Genomic DNA, 22533 nt, shown 5'->3' with positions numbered 1-22533 from the left:
GCAAATGACGCGTACTCTTTGAACGGATAGAGAACTCCAAAGTCGAAAAAGTAAGTCAAAATATTTTCGAACTAGTGCCTGAAAATGCTATAAATCATATCAGACACGTCGTGTACCCCTTAGTATTGGCTGACACGATGTTCAAGCTCAGTGTGTTGCTGCCATTGACGTGATTTCCGTTCAAAGCTAGTCAAGTACTCAAGTACATAGCTGAGCCTTATAAGAATGCTCTAGGCGCGTCAGCTACTTTTCTTTTGTGCGAAACTAGATCAAGCAATCTTCCAAACCTTCATCACGATCTAGAGAAATGTCGACAAGATGACGCTCGTTTGTGTCGAATGCGGTACACCATGTGCTTCATTATACACGGAATACAGTAAAGGAAACATCATCTTGACTCGCTGCGTAAGTCTAGCTCGTTGCACGGTTTGTGATTTTGCTCACACCTAGAGCTTGACTCATCATCCTTCTCCAACTAGGATCGCTGCTCACACTTCACGGACAAGTACTTGGAATATGACGGCGTCATCTTATTCATCGATATGGTGTTGCTCAAACCGCAAGTTTACCGACATTTGATCTACAATGTCCTTGAAACCGGAGACCAAAAGCTCAAGGTACACTTATACAAAACGCGTGAATTCACTTTGATCCATCTTCGGAGCCCCATTGAATCTCTATGGCTGACGCGTCAACTTCCATAGTCAACATTACCAAGGCTAGCTGTGTTGTTTGTCTTGTTTGATGTTTGTAAGCGTTGGATGACCTTTCTTCAGTTCATCTGGAGCACTTAGTGTCAAACTTCTCGTTGCTCATTTAGATCTGAAGTGGTTCAAGTTGGAACAAACCTATGGACTTGGACAATTCCCACATCACGATTGGCCATTGCTGTCGCAATACCTGTACATTTTGAGTATGAGTGCCCTAGGTGACAGCATCCAATTGCAGTAGCGATGAATTATGTGGTTTAGTAACACTTGGTTATAGGTTTTCTGTCGCTTCTTGTTGGAGTTCTGTTTGGGACAGTGCTATCTAAAGGGTGGACTTGGGTGTCTCAGAGGTACCTTTTTTTCTGGAAGCTATGGTTGTACATGCCAAATCTAAGACCAAGCCATTCAACTAGGTACGACACCATATGCTTGAGTGTCATAGTCTCCTCATTCGGCAAACTGTTGCCTCTTCTTATGGTGATTTGGGACTATCACGGAATAGAATATGTGTGGTTGGCAGAACTGTTCGTTTTTCTCTCAAACATGGAAGCTCTATCAGGTAAAAGCAATAGGTAGTTCGCGTGACGCTCTGACTATGTGACTGACGTTTTGTTGCATTTCCCCTAATCACTCTAGCATTCCTGGGATCTGGAAGCTTGTTCCCATTCTTCATCATGATATCCGGTAATATGTGTCGAGCATTGACACAACATGCATTTGGTGTTTTTGACCCAGAACTCCCTTTCCTATTGCTGTAACCTCATATGTCGTTCAATGAGCACATTGTGTATATTTTGTCGATTTAATATAAAGATTCTTTGTGTGATTTTACATTCTTACTCTAAATGGGAGAGGAATTCTGAATGGATCAATTTGCGTGAAATTTCGGGACATTGAGACTTCGTACGTTAAGATCGTTTTAGAGTTTCTCAACAATGGAGTTCTTGGTCGCAAGCAATTGTTCTTGGGTGGGCTTCAACATTGGCCACTCAATTCCCAAGCCTTCTGTTTCGTTTGGTTTTGGGATGATGTGAAAATGGACGTGATCAACAGCCTGGTGTGCTAGACGTCCGTTGTTCTGATGGAGTGTGTGAGTGTTAACTTAGGTGTAAATCAGAAAAGTGTGGACACGTACCTGCAACAAATTGTAATCTTTTGCGCCGATGGCGAGAGCAACCTTCTTGGCGACAGGTAGCAAGTCTGCCAAGTTCTCGTCGGGAACTTGATGGAAGAATTGAGCATGAGCTAAAGATAAAGGGGTTGATGAGAAAGGAGTACGTTGCGCACGCCGCTTCAAATACGTACCCTTTGGGATGACGAGCTTTGGTCGGCGTGAATGGGGTAGATAGTGAGCGAAACTGGATTGGAAAACATCACTTTCGATGTTTCAGAGAGAGTTTACTTACAACCTAAAAAAACGGAGTTAGCTGTTAGGTCGTGCTACATGATGTTTCTGATGTTGAAGAATGCAAACCTACGTGACCAGTCTGAAGAGGATTAAGAAGATCAGTAAGCAGGTCAAGCTCAACTCGAAATGCGACGCTAATTACGCTGGCCACTTACCGATAACGGGCTGATATCCAAGAATGCGTATGTCAATTCGGTTTCCAGCACCTTGTGTGAAGGGATAGCTCCTTTGATGATTTTGCAAAAGATGCAGTTGGCAGCCATTTTGACGTTTCTATATATAGACCCTACTTGGAACTCCTTTCGTGCTGTGTGAATCTGGATGAGGTCCCAAAATCTTGCTAGATTTGGTGGAAGGAAGTGAGCATCGTCGCATGAGAACCGTGAACGAGTGAAATCAATATCCTCAAGGCTTTCAACATAGTTTTCAACCCGTCTTCTCGTCATACATGCTTCACGCTATGGTTTTAATCCAAACCGCATGATAAACCGGGACATAAGTGATTCGAAGTTGGAGGTCAATACTACTTATAGTACCACACCGCAAAACTCAAAAGACACATTTCATGAACGCATGGAGCTCTGCAACCAAGAGCACGGAGCCTTTGGGAGGTCAAGCGCCCTCAGCGAAGCACGAACAAGTTTCATGCATTTACGAAGGTGATGAGGGAGAGACAGTCATTGTCGAGCAGAACGAGAGCACGAACTGATCTGAATTGTCGCCAGTTCTATCCAAGTCCATGGCCTTATTGGTATGCCATATTAGAACGAACGTTACCGTCGACCGATGTCAGCGACTTCAGACCTCCTTTAACGAGAAGACAATCAAACCGTCTTCAAAAGTGGTAGGTGCCTCTGGTCACTCTCTTTCTTCTCCCGATTCCAGCGAGAATGAGGAGGGTACCGGGTTACTGAGGAAACATTCAAGGTTTCGAAATATTGGACAACTTCTTCACGTATGGAGGACTTGGCTATGCCGAGGTAATTATATCACAGGATGACGGGATTTCGCGACCTTCCTGATGTAAGAGACTATGGATTCATTGAAGTCTTGTAGTTCCCATGAACTCTCATTGACTTGTGTTCGCTTGACATTGTAGTTCATGTCTATTGTGAAACTCATCGCAGGTACTCAGGTTCTCGAAGTGCTTCGAGGAAATGCTATTAAATCAAAAAATCATCTTCGCATGACCTTGACTCTCATGGTGAACGAAAGACTTCCATTTGACATCGACGTTTGGAGTACATTACCAGTAACAAAAACAAAATCGAGCAACAAATATTTCTAGTAATGAATCGCTGGAACTAAGCGATGCTACCTGCCGCAGGAGGCAGGTTTACGAGGGCTTCCTCGTAACGTAAACGAAATTTTTCCGCGAAGATATCATCCATTGGTAGCCGACACATTTCAACCTCATTGTCAACTATTCGTCAAGATTTCAGGTGCACTGAACTGCAGGTTGAACCGAATGAAACCATTGGCAGTTGGCAAAGCAACATATTCAGTCAAAGAAGGAGTTACTACCGTAACCAGCGCTTGAGAGATGGTCTTCAAGTTGATGACCAAAAACTCTTATTAGACTAATAGACGCCATGGTGGACACTATCGACCTTTTACTCAACCACACGCCGTATGATTCAACCCTGAAAATTTACTGCGCCCCCTCGTCGGATCCACAAGGTTTCTAACCTTTCCTCGTCCTTTTCCCGGCTGTTGAATCCACCTTCGGGTACGGAATGTACTCTGCTTGCCAAACGGACGAGATTGATTTTCTCACCACGAAAGCATGGACCCAAATTTGGGTGCCCCCTTTTCTGTTTTTGAATGGAGTGCTGCAATCATCTATAGCACCCTTTCCGCTCTAGGCCTGCTCACGACCCAAGGTCAGTTCAGCTGTATTCAGCCATTCCTTCCTCTCTTTTGGGTCTCACTTTTCTTATTGGCCAACCACATGTTCTATCTCTTATAAGGACTGCTTGCAGTATTCGCCTTTGACAAATCGTTGAGAAGTGCCAGCAATGTCTTCGTGTTGAACGTTCTCCTTGCATTTGCAACATTTTGCTACTTCCAAATAGCAAAGTTCCTATACATGTTGATCTACGGCCACTACGTTCCATACCAGTGGTTTTGTGATATAGACGGAGTGATGATCGCAGGACCTCTCCTCACCGCTGTCGTCACTCAAGCATTGATGGCGCTAGATGTCTACTGGTTGATTTGCCATTCAAAAAAGATGACGACTCCTCAAGTTTTGGCAGCTTGTGCTGGCGCATGGATTCTAAGCCATGCAATTATATTGGTCGACCTGGCAGGCGGCTCACACATGATTTTACGTGAGTTTGCATGTTGGATCAAGTCCAACCTTTAATGACAATTCGTTTCGTAGGAAATCCGCCTGGGTATTGTATGAATGATTGGGCATCGCGTCACCCTGTCGACCTTTTGGTTACGATGATGGAGCTAGTGTTGATGAGTTCTGTTCTTGTAAGGAATTTTGTGTTTCTGCACTTACCGGTATCAGTCACTGACTGTCTTAAATAACGCATACAGATGTCTATTGCCGTATTCTACTACCAAATCACTTGTCGTATCTACGCCAAAGGACGGGAACTGGCGCACTTTGGCCAGAAAAGTAGCAAAAGTGCCAGCATCCAACCGAGCCATACAAGACGTCCAACCGTAATCAGCAGATCGGGAGAAGCGGCAGACCAGAGATCCATTGTTTCAAGACTTTTGACCCTGAACATATGTGTGTTGTCGGCTTGGATACCCACAAATATTAGAGCGCTCTTCGAGCTGTGGACTGGCACTCAAGTGCCCCCTCAATACGAGATCTTTGGTGCCACAACAATTTTCCTACAGCCAGCAGCCGTTGGTATGTCGTCAACTGCTAACACCGTGTTTGCTATTTCGTGTCAATGAAACTCTCGTTTGATAGCAACCTTGATATACATTACGCGACCCTCTATTCGTGTTGCATTTTGGGGAATGCTTGGATGGACTTCTAATAATCTACTGGCTCGTACTGAAGACGCAGCAGAACCACCTTTGTGATGCACAACCAGACACACCTCCACGACTGCAACATATACTTGTTGATTTCCTCTCAAGCCTAGTAAATTCAAGATATTTTGGTCCATGGTCTCTATCGATAGGTGTACAATTAATGTAATCGAGTTATGCAAAAAACTTTGAAACAAATTCCGTTTTATCATACTTACATTCTCTCCCACACGCGACTTCAATTTGCGTCCATACAAGATTCATTCCTTTGCGATAGTACCAAGTACTTAAACGAACAAGCGTACTTGATTACAATATCACCAAAGTAGCTGCCAGGGGCAATAGTGAGAAACGTGAAAATCAGCCTTCCGATTTCTCCAGGACTCGAAATTAACACAGTCTCAATCTTGAATTGTCATCAAGAAGATAGGCATATTCTTATGATAGGAGGTGCTGGACGACATCTCATGTCGGATCGGTCATATAATTTGTATGCCTTCCAATCACTTTCTTTGGTGGTGGTCGTTTGATACTTCGCTACGACGAAAATCCTGACGTGTTTCGTGTTTCGACGCAATTCAGAGTTGAAGGACAATACTACATATAGATGCAAACCGCAAAAATTAAATCCTACATTAAATGGCAAGCTTCAAGCGATCCATCTAAGCGAATGAGGCCTTCGAGAGCTCGAAACGCCCTCCGTGAACCTCTGAAACTTTATGCACCAACACCAACGAAGGTACCAACAAAGGTGACAACGAGGAGGAGGCAGTCCTTGTCGACCATAAGGAGGCTACAAGCTCATCTATGTTGCCTTCATATCTACCACAGCGACTGAAGTATTCGTCACAAAAATCAGATTATTCTGATTCCTCAAACTTCTTCAACGTCTGCAACAAAGTGCAAAGTGCACGTATGGTGGACTGGTTATATGCTGAGAGTTACGTTTCAATATGCCCAAGTATTTGTGGCGTTCCTCTTGTAAGAGACTAGTGATTCACTGAACTGTGGCCATTTCAACCTTCTCCCATTGACCCACTTAACATGATAGCATCATAACTCAAGCCTGCAGTGGCACCCATCGCTGGTGCAGAGCTTCCTGACGTCCTTCAAGACAATGCTATTAAACTCGAGGAACGGTTTTGCGTGACCATGACTCTCATGTCGGACGAAAAGCTTCGATGCGAGCTCGACATTTGGAGTACGTCGCCAGTCACCAAACAAGCAACTATATTTCTTCTCAATGGATCGCAGAGGAATCAAACTATGCTACATGTGCAATATGCAGCTTTACACTGGACCTCCTTTAAATGATGCAAAGAAACGTGTTTACGATAATGTTTTCCGATAAAGATTTCATCCTTTGCTTTGGGGCACCTCTCATCCTTCTTTCCAGATAGTTTTCAGGAATCTACACGGTGGCAGATGGACTACGCTGCAGGACGAATCGAACGAAACGATTACGCGCTTCAAAGCAAAATACCAAGGCCGGGAGGCAGTTGGTTTTGAGAGACGGCTCCTGATATTTGGGCGACAGTACTTCGATGACGAAGAGCTTTCGCCAGACTACAGTATCAAGGAGAACGCCTATCGATATTTTACTCAGACTTGCAGGCTTCTGGAGTGTTTCTTTCCCCACTTCAATGCAAGAATAAGACAAATGGCAGACTGAATTACCCTCGTATTTAGTTTCGGAAGAGAGTGGTACCAAATTGTTGATTTGATATGAATCTCTTCCGTTGGGTGCTGTGTGAATCTTGACGCTCAATCGTGTGACAAGAATATGGTTGTAGACGAACGGAAAAAGCATGAAGGAGCTTCAATCGTCGTTTCCAGAACGAATTCAGTATGCCTTCGACGGAGCCAACCCCAATCCAAACACTTAAGTTTTTGAGGGTCATTGACACACGGAACTTTTCAGAGCAGCCATTCGCAAGTGAGACAGACCTCTTTGATCCTCATCAAACTTAAATTCAAAGATTGGTTTGTCCAGTCGGGGCGAACCCACGTTCGAAGACAGATTAATTCAAGCTTACCAGATACCTTTGATCTGTCTGTCAAGTCATCACGAGAGCAATGGACCCAAGTCTGGGTATTCCGTTTTCTGACTTCGAATGGGCCGCCGCGATTCTCTACTCGTCCTTCTCTGCATTAGGCCTGGTTACAAGTCAAGGTCAGTCCCCTTGTGAAACTCATCTGCGTTCAAGTTAACCAGTCGAGCTTCTCTCTCTTCTATAGGGTTGCTTGCAGTTTTTGTCTTTTCCAAGTCATTGAGAGGCAGCAGCAGCAATCTATTCGTTTTGAACACCCTTGTGGCTGGCGCCTTGTTTTGCTACTTTCAATTGGGAAAGGCGGCATATATTTGGACCGAAGGCTACTATGCTCCATATCAGTGGCTTTGTGATTTAGACGGAGTTATGATGGTCGGCCCCTTGCTCACCGCGGTTTTCACTCAAGCTTTGATGGGTCTGGAAGTTTACCTACTAGTTTGCCATAAGAAAAAGATGACATATCATCAAGTGTTTGCTTGCTGTGTGGCAGCGTGGATGTTGGGCAATTCATTCATGTTGATCGACCTGGCAGGTGGCTCACACATGATAATACGTGAGGGTTTATGCGTTGCGGGGCTGAAGTCAGGACTTTGTTCACACTTTTCTGTACAGGAAATCCGCCTGGGTACTGCATGAACGATTGGTCATCCAGGTTTCCTATTGAACTTTTGGTTACTACCTTGGAGATAGTGCTGATGACCATTACTCTGGTACGCCGTTTTCGTTTTGCTGGCTGGCCAGTAGCAGTCATTGACACTATTCAAACAGATTTTTCTGGGTGTTTGTTATTACCGTATTGGTCAGCGTATATACGTTACTGAACGGGAGCTTGCCCCTTTTGGTCGCAAAAGTGTCAGTCTCCATCCAAAACGTCACAGTGCAACTAGCAGATTGGGGGAAGTGTCGGCTCAGAAAGCAATTCTTTCACGACTTGTGATTCTCAACGCATGTGTTTTGTCAGCCTGGATACCAACAAGCGTCAGCTTCCTCTTTGAACTCTGGACTGGGGTTCAAGTACCTCCGCTGTACGAGTTATTTTGTGCTTGTGCGCTTTTTATACAGCCAGCAGCAGTGGGTACGGAACTGTCCAAATGGATTTGCGTTGTTTGTTATCTGCCCACAGTTTACTTTGGTGACTTGGTGACTGAAACAGCATTTAATCTCACACTGGTTTCATCAATAGCAATCTTGATATACTATACACGAAGACCCGTTCGAGTCGCATTTTGGGGAATGGTGGGATGGCAGTCTATGGAAACTGTGATAGAACCTTCGTCGGAGTCCGAGGACAACTCGCCTGGCCTGCGGGACACGTTTCAACGTCAAGTTACGAGACAACACTCTGCTGCATACTCTTGTTGACATGTATTCCCTCCACCCTTATAAATTCGGTACGAAATGGTCGACGCACACACAGCTCTGCTGCTTATTCTTATTGGTATAGTTCTCCAGCCAAATATAATCACCATTCATGCAAAAGTTTTCGATTTTGTGAAGAGTCGCAGATGATTCAAACTTTCGAGCATGGCAGACATAAGAACATTGGCATTGTGAGCGCTTAACGAGATTTGTCAGAGTATAAGTCCTAGGTGATTACGTCGCATCTTGTCCTCAGACTTACTGGACGTTGACGCAATTGGATGGGAGCCTCGCTGGAACCTAGAAGAAGGTCATTACATCGTTATATCCATAAACCAATCTGGTTTATGAACATAAATAAATCATTGGTTTATGAAGCAAATGATGCCTAAAACGCGTTCTTTGGTCGCCATGTTTTTGTGAGTCTCGCTGTGTTGCGTCTTCCAACACACTGGCGGAGAAGCCAAGCAAAATGAGCAAAACCATGGCAGGAAGCATTGCCGATTGAGGCCCAACGTCTTATTTTGGAAGGGAGGCAACTTGAGGAAGTCCGAACCTTGTCAGATTATAGTATTGGCGAAGGTGGAATGATCCTCCTCATGATGAGACAAGCAGGCTGTTGAGGAGGTGTTGATTTATCAGAAGAGCAATAAATCACGCGTCACAACATCCATTGATAAATCGATAAAAAACACAGAACTGAAACTCATTACACCAATTTCTAAGCAAATCGTCTTTTCGTGTTGCAGTATTGCAGTATTTTCAGAGTCAAGGTCAGAGTTTTAGAATCTCCTGTCCTTTGTCCATCTCCTTAACTCTTGCTAATTCAAGTGATCTTGACAAGTAAGTATTACTGTCCTCGCATCGTCATTCCTGCCTTACCGAGAATTCTAACGTGATTTAATTCCTTTATTCAGACGTCAACCGGCTGGTTTTCAAGGATGTTGACGACGCAGGTGATGTTTTGTTTCTGCTGCAACTGATTTTTGTCGAGATCAATCTCAACACCGTACTGACTATGGCGATATTAACTAGGCATCGACCAGTAAATCTAGGAAGCATGCTTCCACTGAAAACGACGAGGACGTGCAAGTACTAGATCAAATTCCTCAAAACATTCAAGAAAACGCAGCAACAAAGGAACCCAAGAGTGCGGCTGCAAAGAAGAAAAAGAAGAAGAAACATACTTCCAAGTCTAATGGGAGTGATGCTCATGATAGTGTGGATGCCCAAAATATGATGGAGGTTACTCCTACAGAGACAACCACTCAATCAATTCATACAGTCATGGGCACGTGTTTGAGTCAAATTTATACAGTTAGATCTCTATCTGCATTTGGGTGCTAAACATATTCACGAATAGATGCGCCAGTTATAGAAACTCCTTCGATACCAGACCCTCCTGCTTTGCTTGTTGAAGCAGTCAAGCCCAACACGAAGACGAGCAACTCAAAGAGTGCATCGAATGAATCAATTCAAGGTGAAGATACAGTCATGGGTAAGTTCTAGATTGAGTTTGCAGTAGATCTCAATCTGAATTGTATTACTGAACCTTTATTGAAAACAGATGCCCCAGTCATAGAAACTGCTTCTATACCCGTAACACTGATGGTTGATAAACCCGTCAAGCCCAAGAAGAAGAAAAGCAATTCAACGAGAGCCTTGAACGGAAATCAAGAGTCGAATGTTGTTGCTCCAGCCGTACCCGTTTCTGATGAGTGTATGTTGATATAGGCAAAAGAATTGATTACATTACTTAATTCTTGACGATTGTTTTTTTCTAGCCAAACCTGTTTCTGAATCCACACCTATAATATCGAATGAGTCCTCTGGGCAGGCACGTCATTTCGAACGAGTAAGTACATTGCACAAGCGGATTCTTTTCTCACTATTCTCATACATCATCATCACAGCTCCAAGCGGCATACAATGATTTGCAAGTGAAATATGAAGCTTTGAGAATCAAACAAATTGATCAGCATCTGGAAGCTCAGATCCAGCTGAAGAAGGCAGCCGAGGAGAGAATACAATGTATGTTCAATATAGGGATTTGAGATTTTTTGTGGCGCTAACAATCCATCAAATTAGTATCCGAACGCACTATTACTACCCTCACGGAAGAAAAGGAGAAGATTTCATCAAAACTCGCCGAGGAAACCGAACGACGTAAAGAGCTAGAGGTCAAATTACAATCAAATGGTGGCAGCAAGTTAAGCTCCTCGAAGCGAGTAACAGAGAAAGTAATGGAACCAGAGACGGAGGTCAAGACCTCTATATCTCTCTCTGAATTCAAGGCTTTGCGGAAAGAATTGGATGCTGCCAAATCGAAAGGTATGATCTGAGACAAGTCTACAAACCAACAGGCGCAAAACTGAACCAAACTCAAATGCAATTATAGCTGCAAGAGCATCCGAACTTGAATCAGAGATAAAGCAGCTGCGCACCCAAGTAACTGAATTGGAATCTCTTCGCATTCAATTGGCAACTGCAAATGAAACGATTGCATCCGTCACTGCCAATGTCAGAACAAAAGACCATAATGATCGTTATGCGCTGACGCTGGAACGCATGACTCGATTATATGAGAGTTTTACTGGGTTGACTATACAATCAGTAGAGGAAACAAATGTCGCGAATGATGATGGTACTGGGGAAGCCAAGATGCTGGTCCATAAAGTCTGCCAGAAGGGCAATCGTGGTGGTAAGCTTCAATCGTGTTATAAACCGTACTCTTAGGTTGATTTTTCGGTTGTTTGCATATAGTATTGAACTATTTGTTCACGACAACACAAGAACCAACGCCCGATGCCGTCTACACGTATACACCAGTGAATGCCGCCAATCTTGAAGGGCTGCCACAGTGGTTGCGTCAAGAAATAGAGCTAGATGCCTTGCAGTCTCAAAATTTCTTTTGGCGTACCATTGATTGGATGCAAAATCCACAGAAATCAATCGCCTAAGGATTAACCTGAGTATAAAGTAACGTATCGGTTGTTGCTGCTGTTGTAATTGCTATATATATAAGTTACAGATATGCGTTCTATTAAAAGTGCGAAAAAAGGGCTACTAATCCGTGTTCGTGTCAGGTAGCTTCCATGTAGGACGTCCTATAGTTGGATTTCCATGTATTCCCGAAGTAGCGAATCCATACTTTTTCAAATCAAACAAGCCCATTCCATACGTGACAGCAAACAACTATAGTTCAGCCAAAACAAAAAAGCGATAAGTATAGCAAACTTATTCGAGACCAACGACAGACCAGCAACTCACAACAGCAGAAACAATTCCAAAAGCCATACAAAGATTCCACGGAAAGCAAACCGATGAAATCAAATAGGCTCGTGACGATGTAGGAGGACACTGTCCCGATGAAGCCATAGCCAAAGCAGCTCCAAGCCAAAACAAGACATATATGAAATCAGCAGTGACTTCAACTCGTGAAAACCGTGGATGTCGATGTGGAGGGATTTTCAAGGAGGCAGGACAGAGGTATAAAAGCATGCATGCTGCTGATATGATCTGTTTCAAAAAACGTGCAGAAATGAGAAAAAAAATATTCAGACGAGATCATAGCAATGATAAAATTCTTGGATATAATTGGCTCTTTATATTTACCATGCTGGATATCGAGACCGAAGTCATAAAGGTCATGCCGCTACCCTGTATTGGAGCTGAAGTAAAGGTAGCAGAGTAAACAGATGCAGCGAGCGATGCAAACGATACTATCGAATAAAGAATACGAGATCGTTAAAACTACGTTTTCGTCTCCGGCGTCCTCCAACATTCGGCACCACCTTTTTGCTCTCCAAATGTCGTCAAGCAAAACACCACCGCTCAGATCAACAAAAGCAAATTTCAAAACCAAAATCAAAATCGGAATCTTGGGCACATACTGCTAGCAGACAAGAGTTGCATCACACGAATGCGAAATCTTGTTTCTCTAAACGTATCGATCAATGTCGGCGGATTCACAGCTTTGGTAAAGAGCTTTGGGTTTGTAGGCAGTTTGATATTGCCTGCAGACATGCGGGCTGCACGGGTCTGATGACCGGACTCCTTCTTCACCATCAGATTGTCGCTCATTCTCTCTGGATACACTTTTCGCAGATCTGGCTCAGAATACATAGATATGACGGTTTTATACGGGTTTGCGGAGACCACAAAACTGCGAACATTACCGTGATGACGTGATAACTACGCGTATGACTCTCAAACACATTTAACAAAAAGCGAGATTCCATGTACATATTGACATAAGACTAAAGTCCATATAAACAAACCGCATTCCTAAAATACTTATTTAAATCGGCACTACAAAGGAATCACCACCACGGCCCTTCCTTGTTGTCTCGCTGACCACCCTCATTTGATCTTCCTCAATCTTCATACGTTCTTCGTCAGCCTTATTCCTCGCACGTTCTCGAGCAACCTGCACTCGGAATGCACGGTTCTCTTTATCGTCCTCTAATAATCTCGGATCATCAGCAGAGACAAGACCTCCCCAAGTCAGATTTTCATTTTCATTGGCATCATTATTCAAAGTCTCGGGTATGGTCGAGGCAGAACCACCAAAAGATGCGTTCATGCCTAGGAATGATGTACTGGAAGCTATAAAGGACTTGTCGGCATCCTGAGGGAGTTGAAGACTAGCACTGCCAAAGAAGGTATCTCGCGGATTTTTGGAACCTAATATTGATCGTGACATTCGTGATGGTGGTGGTTTGCGACCAGTGGATATTCCGGCACCAATAGCTGCTGGTGTTGTTGGAGCAAATGGTACAGGTCGGATAGACTCGACGTCACGTTCAAGGACAAGAGTCTTTCTACGTAACTCATCTCGTTGTTTAGCCAAGACCAAGTTTTCCTATTTTTGCGCCAAGTGCATTACATATGTTAGTGGGGTGCTATTGGCAAAAAAAGGGCGATATGTCGCTGTATACCTTCTTCAGGCGAACATTCTCTTCCTTGAGTTGAGCGATATGCTTTATCTTTTGACGAGCATTATTGTGACCAAGCAGATCAGCATTTATTTCAGCGAGCCGACCCATCTCAGCCTCTGCTAGGCCTGACTTAGACATGAGTAATTGTACTTGAGACCTCAATGTCTCTTCAATCTCTAGTCGTCGATGATCGGCTTCATCTGCCACAGCTTGCAACCTATAATAATCAGTCGTTTGTGAGTTGTGCGAAAACGAGTGCAATATGGAAAAAAAAGAAAGCGACATTTAAGAACCGCTGATGACAAGTTACCTAGTCATTTCTTCACGACCTTGTTGCAATTCATGAGATTGCTCTTCCACTAATGCTTCCAGTCTCTTACGATCACCATCCCATCGTGATTCACGACTCATCCAATGAGACCGCTCTTCTTCAATGGCTCTCTTGTTTTGTTCAGAATTCCTTTTAGCAATATCCTCAGCATCAAAGTTTTTACGAAGTCGAATATTCTCATCACGTAATGAGTCGAGCTGTTTACGTAAATCAGATAGTTGTCCATCCAATAAACGTAATCGCTCATCACGGCCTGATATATCATTGGTAGTTTTCAGTTCGGTTATTCTCATTTTACCACGGACTTCTTCCAGCTGTCTATCTTTATCAGCCATGCTCTTCTTCAAATCTTGAACCTGAGCAGTCAAGTCTCGTTCACGACGATCTCGTAGTTCTAGCGCTTCTGCTTGCCTTTGACGCAAGTCAGACATTTCAGCGGCTCGAGACACCTTTTCCAAATCAGATTCGGCGGTACGTGCTTGTAGAGTCGATTCTAATTCTTCTAAACGAGCTTCTTTGCGGGATAGATTCTTTGATACATCCGAGAATTGACGTTCCAATTGCTCAGATCGTGACAATAGCTTTTCTACCTGTTTACCAAGTTCTAGCATTTCCTTCTCACGACGTTGTCGATCCTGTTGATACTGCTCGTTTGCAGAAGCAAGCCTCTTGGTCGTGGTTGCTTCCAATTGCTTCATAGCATCATCGGCTTCCTTGATACGATTGGTCATGGTGATAATCTGAGCATGACTATTGGAAGCCTCGTGAGCACGTTCTTCACGTTCTTTACGAAGATCAGACTCAAGAGTCGAGACACGGGATTGGAGAGTGGTATTAGCTTGTGAGAGCTTATCATTATGTGTTCGTTCGGTAGCCAATTCGTCTTCCTTAAGTTCAACCATTCGAGTCAATGCCTGAATCTTGTCATCATCGACAATCTTCTCTTCACGACCAGCTTCAAGGGCGACTGACAATTCATCAATCTGTTCTTGGAGATGGAGGCGTATCGAGTCATGGTTTTCTTTGGCTTTGCTACTCGTGTATTTGAGTTCCTCTACCTCTTTAGCACGTGCAGCCTTTTGTGCCTCAAGTTCGGATAGAGTCCTTGCCAATTCTGCTTTAACAGTTGATATGGTCTTATTAGCAGTCGACAATTCGGCATGTGTACCACTAAGATCCTTCTTGGATCCAGTCAACTCAGTCCTTGCTTGAGCAAGGTCACTCTTGACCTTGGCCAATTCAATCTTAGCCTCCTTGGTTTCAGTCTTGGCATTCATCAACTCTGCCTTGACCTCTTCAATAGCTTTGAGAGCTCCTCTCTTTTCTCTCGACTCTGCTTCTAGACTAGATTTGTATGATTTATTTTGCTCGAATAGGCCTTCGAGACGCTTTTTCCATTCCACCTTGTCGGCCTCAAAGGCTTCTTCAGCAGCTGCCCATTGCTCACGAACGGCATCTTCAGCTCGAATCGTGTCTGCTCTAGCTCGCATGGTCAAATCTTCATTGGCCTTGAGAGCTTGAGCTAGCTCAGCTTCTACAGATTCTAATGCCGCGGATAGTTCAGGAATGCGAGAGTCGAGGGTCTGTCGTTCAGCTTCTTCCTGTTGCAACTGGTGTTGCAAGGACTCGACATCTGACGTGAGTTGGTCTATCCGGGCGTCATATTCACGAATTATAGTTTGGTGCGAGGAGGAAGATTCAGCTAATTCTTCATCTTTAGCCTGAATCATTTGTGATAACCCCATTACTACATCTCGGTGAGAAGCCGTCACGCCTGCCATTTCTTGATCTTTGGCTTCTATTACACGATCTAGAGCTGCAAGTTCGGTTCGGTGAGAGACAGTCATATCGGCCAATTCTTGATCTTTGGCTTCAATTATACGTTCTAGATCGGTGATGCTTTCTCTAAAGGCCAGAGACTCTTGTGATCGAGCATGCCTTTCAGACTCTAATTCAGTAGCCATGGCTTTACTTTTGTCAATTGCTGATGCTAGTTTAGATTGGACGGCTGCCTGTTCACTAGACCAATGTTGACGGTTTGCTACTAATTGCTCCTCGATTTCCGCTCGATTTTGTTCCAACTCTCTAACTTTGGCATCAAGTTGAGCCTGCAAATTCTGATTCTGAGTCATAACAGAGTCAAGACGACTTCCATATATGGATAGTTGGCCTTCCAGCTCTCGTTTTATATTATGGGATGATTGTTCTAGGTCATCATACTTGGAAGCGGCAGCAGATTCACTAGACTTCCATTTTTGCTGCAACTCTGCCACCAAAGCTTCACGTCGTTTTATATCGTCCTGCAATTTCGAGACTTCTTGTTGATGAGTTTGATGACTCTCAGCCAACTGTCCCGTTAACGACTTGATTTCTTTTACATGAGCAGATTCGGTCTGATCTAGTAATTCGGACAAACTGGATACTTCTTCAACTCGAGCAGCATGAGCACTACGTAATTGTTCTTCCAAGTCTCGGAATTTAGTAGCATTGGATGCGGCTGATTCGACAATACTAGTCTCCAATTTACTGATAGTAGCAGCATCTTGCTTCAACTTGGCCTCTAGTTCCTTTACTCGTGACGACAATTCCTTTTCAGATCTAGATGCTCGACTCTGCCATTCTTTCAATTCTGACTCTTTATCGGCAAGAGCTTGACCACTGCGACGTGAGAGTTCATCAATTCGTTGCTGTAGACTATTGAGTTTAGCATGATATTTGGCTTCCATAGCTTTGGATCCTTGACAAGATGCATCCAATTCCGCCTGAAGTTTATGAATTTCCAGACTCTGCGCTTCGACCTGTTCGGCCAGCAAGGACCGACCTTCTAAAAGATCATGTATACGGTCTTCCATCTCAACCCGATGTGATTCACCTGTACGACGTAAATCAGCGAGTTGGGATTCTAACTGAGATGTTTGCTGCAAGTGTTGGTGTCGTTCACGTTGCAATGTCTCTTGCAGGTCATTGAGTTGATCACTGACTTGCGTTAGAGTATCTTGTCCGTCTTGAAAGGCATTATTTAGACGTTCAAGCTCTTGCAGAGCTCGCATCAATTCTTCGTTTTGGTTTGCTGAAGCCTGTTCTACATTATTGCTGAGTTCTGACTTTTCGAGGCTAAGTCGTCTGAGTCGATCCTGGAGATCACGGTTCTCCTTGACGAGACCTTCCACACGTTTATCGACTACAGTTCTAGCTTTGGCTCCATGCTTTTCCAGCTCATCGACCTTCTTTTGGAGAGCACTATATTTGATGGCCTTCTCATGCAGATTTGTGACTGCCTTTTCAGCCTTGTCCAACTATTTGAGAAAGAGGAAGACCTGTTATGTGAAGATTCAAAAACAGAGTTAATAAACAGGACTTACATTTGTTCGAATGACGGCTTCACGTTTCAAAGCATCTGCGATTTCCTTTTCTTTGGTAGAATTGCGAGTCTGCAAATCAGCTCTTTCCTTGATCAATTCTTTGATTTGCGCTTCAGATTTGACAATTTTCTCTTCGAGGAGGGCAGTCTCACGTTCTTGGACGACTAAAACCCTTTCGTATTCGCCTTGCCATCTGTCGCACTAGCAGAATGATCAATGAGATTTCAGTGACTCGAGGATATATCATCTTGTTTAATAAAGGGGTAGATGTAGGTACCTCCTTCTTCCACTTCTGAGCATCAAATATGTCTTCTTTTCGGGACATTGTTCGACCTCTGGCATTCTCTGTCAATGTTCTAGTATCGTCATCCTCTTCATATTGACCATCTGGACCTTCTAATAAACATGAGAATGCTGTAAGACAGAGCTGGATCAAGCCACAGGACTCGCCAGCATGGTCAACAACTGATGTTTTGTTGCAAACCAAATGTGATTACCAGGTCTTGGAGAAGGAAACCGTTTCGATTTCTGCAAAAATCCATAGTGTTTGGCCGTGTTTGGATCAATTAGTCCAGTAGGTTGTTCGTATTGGCCTGGACCTGGCAAGTCCTCGACAGCTACATTCCAGTGTTTGGTTAAAAACTAGATCTTGCGCAGACTATGATTTGTTCGAGTTGATCCAGTACTGCAATAGTCGTATTATGAGCCTACCTTTCTCAGGGAACCTCCTTGAATTCTTCCACATGGTTCGGAAGCGCCCCTCACCAAAAGTAATGTTGTGTTGTAAAGAACGAGAAGCATTGCACGCTTAGAGCAAACCATGGGGCCAGAACGCGAGTAAAAACACGTTTAATAGCTAGCAGAAGCTAATAATCATACAATGGTCGCGCAGAACAAACGAGAACTAGCAATGCACCCCATGAAACACACCACATCGTCTTGTTTCGAAACATAGGAATATCAATTGATAAAGCTGCTCAAGAGCTTCTACACTTCTACACAATAATAAATAATAATTGATTTGATGAAAAGCTTCAACGCCGTCTACTTCAACAGCCATTACAATTTGCGAGTGTTACAAGAATGTGCCATCCACATAGGACATGGCCAGGTAATCCGCCCCCAAAATATCAGATATGGTGGCTGAGGTATTGGCTTGATGACCAATTGTTCTATTGCCAAGAGGTGCACCTGGACCAGTATTTCCAAACTCCTGAAACTCAGCATTTGCGGTTGACATTGTAGACATCCATGGTGCCCAGCCTATTTCAGCAAAGAATGATTGGTTAGTTCCCATGACTATGGCACAAGTAAAGTCGTCTAGACAATCAATCCTTGCCGCTTACCACGAGGGTTGATAATGTCGGAAAGGTATGAGTGCTGGACAATTACTTTTCCAAATGGACGCCACGGGCGCCCCAAAAAGATCTTATGCTAAATGTAACATAAATGTAGTTGTTTGGCACAAAAGTTGGGTTCAGACAGAGTTTAGCAACAAAATACGAAGAGCTTACAGTGGTACCAGAGTCTCCACCATCTATATGGCACTGATCCAATAGAATCCACGCAGAGCTGTTGGCAGCTTTTCTGCCAGAAGCCGTGATATAACCTAGCACGAGAGAAAAAGAAGAGCGTTTGCCTTACTGTCAACTTCCTTCCGAGCTGTGGCAACTGAAGGATTTTACATTTACATACCAACACTACCAGGAAGCACTCGAACGAATGTCTTTGTGACAAGGGCTCGGCCGCCGCCAAAAATGAAGTCAACCAGCCCGGAAATCATGCATTTGGAGAATACTTGATGACCGCTATCAGTCCACACAGTATCTTGATATGCACTGAACTGGCAAGCATAATATCCTTGCATCTGTATGGATGTTGTGCGTAAAGTCAATCTTCCAGCGAATAAACCAAAAATAGAGAAGCGACAAACCGCAAGACTTACACCAACAGAAGCAGCCAAAGCTAAAGCCTGATGTGCACTTGGCGGACTAGTATTCTCAACGTTGATGTTGTAAATCTTGACTTTGGAAGTTAGGATCCGTAAAGTGGCAGTATGAAAGTTATCCGATTCAGTTGCGCGATTCTTGTTGCAGGATATCGTAACTTGATTGTCGGTATAGTTCAATGATGGAGTTTTTAACCCATAAACATTCAATTGACCCTGAAGAAAAGGGATGGTGACCTGTTCTAGATACTTTCCAGGTGCAATCGTCAGAACCTTGGAAGATGAGATAGATTTAAGCGTTAGTTTGCAATTGAAGCTTTTACTACACAAGGAAGCACAACATTGCAAGTAGTTGGCACGAACTCACTTGGGCTTCAGTTGAGGTGAGGGACAAGCTGTTCACCGCTTCCTGGATTGTTTTGAACATGGCACCATTACCACGCCAATCTACAGTGACGGTCACGGCCAAAGCATGACATACAGGAGCTAGCAATAACACCGATTGCACAATAACATGTTGTACCATCAGGTTGAGGCAATGATGTTGCTCTTTTCGTCTTGAAAGTTTTCGAATAAGAACAGGTGGGCTGGTGTGAGTTTGACTAGTTTCGATGTCGAGCTTGCTTGAAAGACTGTTTACTCAGTTGTTCGATGTCCAAGGCAAAACCGATAACGTGGATTTTGTAGATTGATTAGGAATCAATAACTACAACCCGCACACACAACTACAACTTTTCGGAGTCGGATAATTTCACCAAGCTAGAGTAGTTTGTGTTATTGATGAAGCCGAGTAAACGGCGTTCGCATCATTTCGGAGATTTCCAAAAACGTCCCATCGATGTCGGCATGATCGTATAGTTTGCACCGAGAACGTCAGAGATGCTTACTGCAGCAGGTGCATGTCGACCAACGGTACGATTTCCAGCTGCACCTAGCCCAGTATTGCCAAATTCTAGAAAGGTTGCGTTTGCTGTGTTTGTCGCGTTTGAGCCCATGGTGCCCAGCCTGTTGTAATGAAGAATGAAAGAAAATGAATAATACAGCTCGATTTATGACCCTCTTCACACTCACCAACAGGATTGATAATCTCTAGCAGATACAAGTTCTGTAAACAGAACTTGTTTGGGCATATAAATGCGATAGTAGTCCCAAATAGATGTTGTGCTATTGATATTTCATGGCTTTAGCAACAGAGTCAAGCAAAAAAAATACTTAAAGACTTACAGACGTCCTCAGATCTCCACCTCTAAGGGTGCATTGATCCAATACAATCCATGCAGAGCCTTTGGAACTTTTTCTCCCAGAAGCCGTTATATAACCTTGAAGGACTGAATCATTGGTCAACATTACGTTCCGTACCTACGAGCTTTTCAGTCAGACGGCTGTTCTATTAACATACCAACACGACCAGGAAGCATTTTTACATCAGTTTTTGTAACAAAGGATCAGCGCCCCCAAAAATGAAGTCCACGAGCCCAGAAATCATGCATTTGGAGAACACTTGATGACCCTTATTAGTCCACACAGTATCTTGATATGCACTACACTGGCAAGCATAGTATACTTGCATCTAACGTTTGTGAACGATGGTCAAGACTGACTGAAGGGTTTCCTTTGACGGAGCCCTTGGACGACCTTTCTCACGATCATACCTTTGTCCCGTGGATCCTTCTTCACATGTGCTGTAAGCATCTTGCCGGTCCATATCTTTTGCACAAAAAGATCTTTTCGAGATGAACACACCGGTAACTTCGGAAACCCCCAATGGCAAGACAACGACTTACACCAACAACGTCAACCACACACAGGAAATACTTGTAGAGCTCATAAAGTCTCTCGTGTTTAGAAATAAATGTAATATCAATTGATTCAAGCCGAGTAACAGCTTTCTCAACAATTTCACCAAGAAATTACAGAAATTTGGCATCCACATAGGGCATAGTCATGTAATCTGTACCCAAAACATCGGCAATGGTCACTACGCTACCAGCATGTTTGCCGATTGTACGATTACCAGCTGCACCAGGACCAGTATTACCAAATTCGACAAAAGTTGCGTTAGCTGTATGTGGCATTGTCGGTGACCATGGTGCCCAGCCTGCATATTATAGAAAAACGCGTTAGCTATGATTCCATAGTAAAAATTGTTTGAACTCACGATGAAAACTCACCATCAGGGTTGATAATGTTGGATAGCACCGAATTTTGTACGGTCGTTTTGGCGAAATCCCCCCAAGGACGTCCCAAGAAGATCTTGCCCTAAAAGTGATAAAAGTTGGAATCTTGGGCAAAGAAAGCCTGCTTACAATAAACCGCTGAACAAGAAATTCTCGCATACGTACGGTGGTGTTGGCATCTCCACCACCAATATTACATTGATCCAACACCAGCCAAGCCTGACTAGTACTACTAGCTCGCCCGGAAGCCGTAATAAAACCTAACAAAAAAACACACATCTGTCAGTAATGTGTGCAGAAACATTTCAAATTTACAATCAATATATCATATACATACCAAGATGACCAGGAACCACACGAACATCAGATTTCGTCACAAGAGCTCGACCTTCGACGAAAATGGCTGAAAGAGTGTTGAAGGTGATTTTGTTTTGTGTTTCTTCTTACCTTCTCCGAAAATGAAGTCAACTTGTCCAGAAATCATACACTTAGCATAGACTTGATGACCTTCGTTAGTCCACACAGTGTCTTGATATGCACTGAATTGGCAGCCGTAGTAACCTTGCATCTAATTTTTCGTAATTGTAGAAGTATGGTTAATCAAACTGTTGATGCGTCCACCAAAAAAACCAAACTGGCCATTTCAAACCATGATAATAAACCTCACCCCAACAAAAGCGGCCACTGCCAGAGCCTGATGCGTACTTGGCGCACTCGTATTCTCCACATTCACATTATACATCTTCACTTTTGACGCCTTCATACGTAGCGTAGCAGTATCATAATTGTTGGTCTCAGTCGCACGGTTCTTGTTGAATGATATTGTAACCTGGTTATCAGCATACGAGGTAGATGGGTTCTTCAAACCATATATCGTTAACTGGGCTTGACGATCAGGGATTGTGACTTGCTCAATGTATTTGCCTGGTGCAATCATCAGGATCTAAAGTATTAAAGTGAGATTGCAGAGGCGGAAAACAATAGTTTCAAGGCAACGATTTGTACATCCAAACTTACTTGGGTTTCAGGAGCAGTAGTAGACAAGTTATTTACAGCTGCCTGAATCGTCTTGAACATTGCTCCCCCGCCACCATCTACAGTGACAGTTACGGCCAAAACGTTACATGCAAACGCCAGTAGCAAGCATTTTATGAATAAGTGGTGTTGCAACATGAGATGCTAGCCGTGTGCTTTGAATTTCAGAAAGAGAGGAAAAGGTACACGGCTGAATGGTCGAAAGCTAG

At 43.6% G+C, this 22533-nt stretch overlaps 8 protein-coding genes across 8 annotated transcripts; 3 read left to right on the top strand and 5 right to left on the bottom strand.

Moving 5' to 3' along the window:
• Positions 1 to 318: 318 nt before the first annotated feature.
• On the top strand, positions 319 to 951 carry SmJEL517_g01507 (uncharacterized protein; the record flags this gene model as incomplete). Its single annotated transcript, XM_031167435.1, has 4 exons — positions 319 to 405; positions 480 to 617; positions 705 to 750; positions 821 to 951. The coding sequence occupies 4 exons, from the start codon at positions 319 to 321 to the stop codon at positions 949 to 951; spliced, it is 402 nt and encodes a 133-aa protein (XP_031026528.1).
• A 302-nt stretch (positions 952 to 1253) lies between these two features.
• On the top strand, positions 1254 to 1468 carry SmJEL517_g01506 (uncharacterized protein; the record flags this gene model as incomplete). Its single annotated transcript, XM_031167434.1, has 2 exons — positions 1254 to 1269; positions 1347 to 1468. The coding sequence occupies 2 exons, from the start codon at positions 1254 to 1256 to the stop codon at positions 1466 to 1468; spliced, it is 138 nt and encodes a 45-aa protein (XP_031026529.1).
• A 161-nt stretch (positions 1469 to 1629) lies between these two features.
• SmJEL517_g01505 (uncharacterized protein) lies at positions 1630 to 2381 on the bottom strand (the record flags this gene model as incomplete). The annotated part of the gene is made up of 5 exons (XM_031167433.1): positions 1630 to 1788; positions 1846 to 1955; positions 2016 to 2031; positions 2189 to 2197; positions 2274 to 2381. The coding sequence occupies 5 exons, from the start codon at positions 2379 to 2381 to the stop codon at positions 1630 to 1632; spliced, it is 402 nt and encodes a 133-aa protein (XP_031026526.1).
• Positions 2382 to 9472: 7091 nt separating this feature from the next.
• On the top strand, positions 9473 to 11491 carry SmJEL517_g01504 (uncharacterized protein; the record flags this gene model as incomplete). Its single annotated transcript, XM_031167432.1, has 9 exons — positions 9473 to 9487; positions 9567 to 9828; positions 9895 to 10029; positions 10099 to 10251; positions 10316 to 10386; positions 10445 to 10562; positions 10620 to 10862; positions 10930 to 11232; positions 11295 to 11491. 9 exons carry the CDS (start codon positions 9473 to 9475, stop codon positions 11489 to 11491), a joined length of 1497 nt encoding a protein of 498 aa, XP_031026527.1.
• A 106-nt stretch (positions 11492 to 11597) lies between these two features.
• On the bottom strand, positions 11598 to 12614 carry SmJEL517_g01503 (uncharacterized protein; the record flags this gene model as incomplete). The annotated part of the gene is made up of 4 exons (XM_031167431.1): positions 11598 to 11726; positions 11802 to 12050; positions 12147 to 12253; positions 12425 to 12614. 4 exons carry the CDS (start codon positions 12612 to 12614, stop codon positions 11598 to 11600), a joined length of 675 nt encoding a protein of 224 aa, XP_031026524.1.
• A 217-nt stretch (positions 12615 to 12831) lies between these two features.
• SmJEL517_g01502 (uncharacterized protein) lies at positions 12832 to 17909 on the bottom strand (the record flags this gene model as incomplete). The annotated part of the gene is made up of 7 exons (XM_031167430.1): positions 12832 to 13395; positions 13472 to 13688; positions 13782 to 17098; positions 17165 to 17365; positions 17442 to 17560; positions 17662 to 17781; positions 17876 to 17909. The coding sequence occupies 7 exons, from the start codon at positions 17907 to 17909 to the stop codon at positions 12832 to 12834; spliced, it is 4572 nt and encodes a 1523-aa protein (XP_031026525.1).
• Positions 17910 to 18239: 330 nt separating this feature from the next.
• On the bottom strand, positions 18240 to 19638 carry SmJEL517_g01501 (pectinesterase; the record flags this gene model as incomplete). Its single annotated transcript, XM_031167429.1, has 6 exons — positions 18240 to 18427; positions 18511 to 18598; positions 18679 to 18773; positions 18860 to 19031; positions 19110 to 19385; positions 19480 to 19638. 6 exons carry the CDS (start codon positions 19636 to 19638, stop codon positions 18240 to 18242), a joined length of 978 nt encoding a protein of 325 aa, XP_031026522.1.
• Positions 19639 to 21022: 1384 nt separating this feature from the next.
• On the bottom strand, positions 21023 to 22366 carry SmJEL517_g01500 (pectinesterase; the record flags this gene model as incomplete). The annotated part of the gene is made up of 7 exons (XM_031167428.1): positions 21023 to 21210; positions 21284 to 21371; positions 21455 to 21549; positions 21627 to 21692; positions 21737 to 21857; positions 21957 to 22232; positions 22307 to 22366. 7 exons carry the CDS (start codon positions 22364 to 22366, stop codon positions 21023 to 21025), a joined length of 894 nt encoding a protein of 297 aa, XP_031026523.1.
• Between the last annotated feature and the right edge of the window lie 167 nt (positions 22367 to 22533).

The sequence above is a fragment of the Synchytrium microbalum genome (genome assembly GCF_006535985.1).
Source record: "Synchytrium microbalum strain JEL517 chromosome Unknown SmJEL517_scf0005, whole genome shotgun sequence".
NCBI classification, from domain to species: domain Eukaryota; kingdom Fungi; phylum Chytridiomycota; class Chytridiomycetes; order Synchytriales; family Synchytriaceae; genus Synchytrium; species Synchytrium microbalum.
This window is presented reverse-complemented; position numbering and strand designations above follow the sequence as displayed.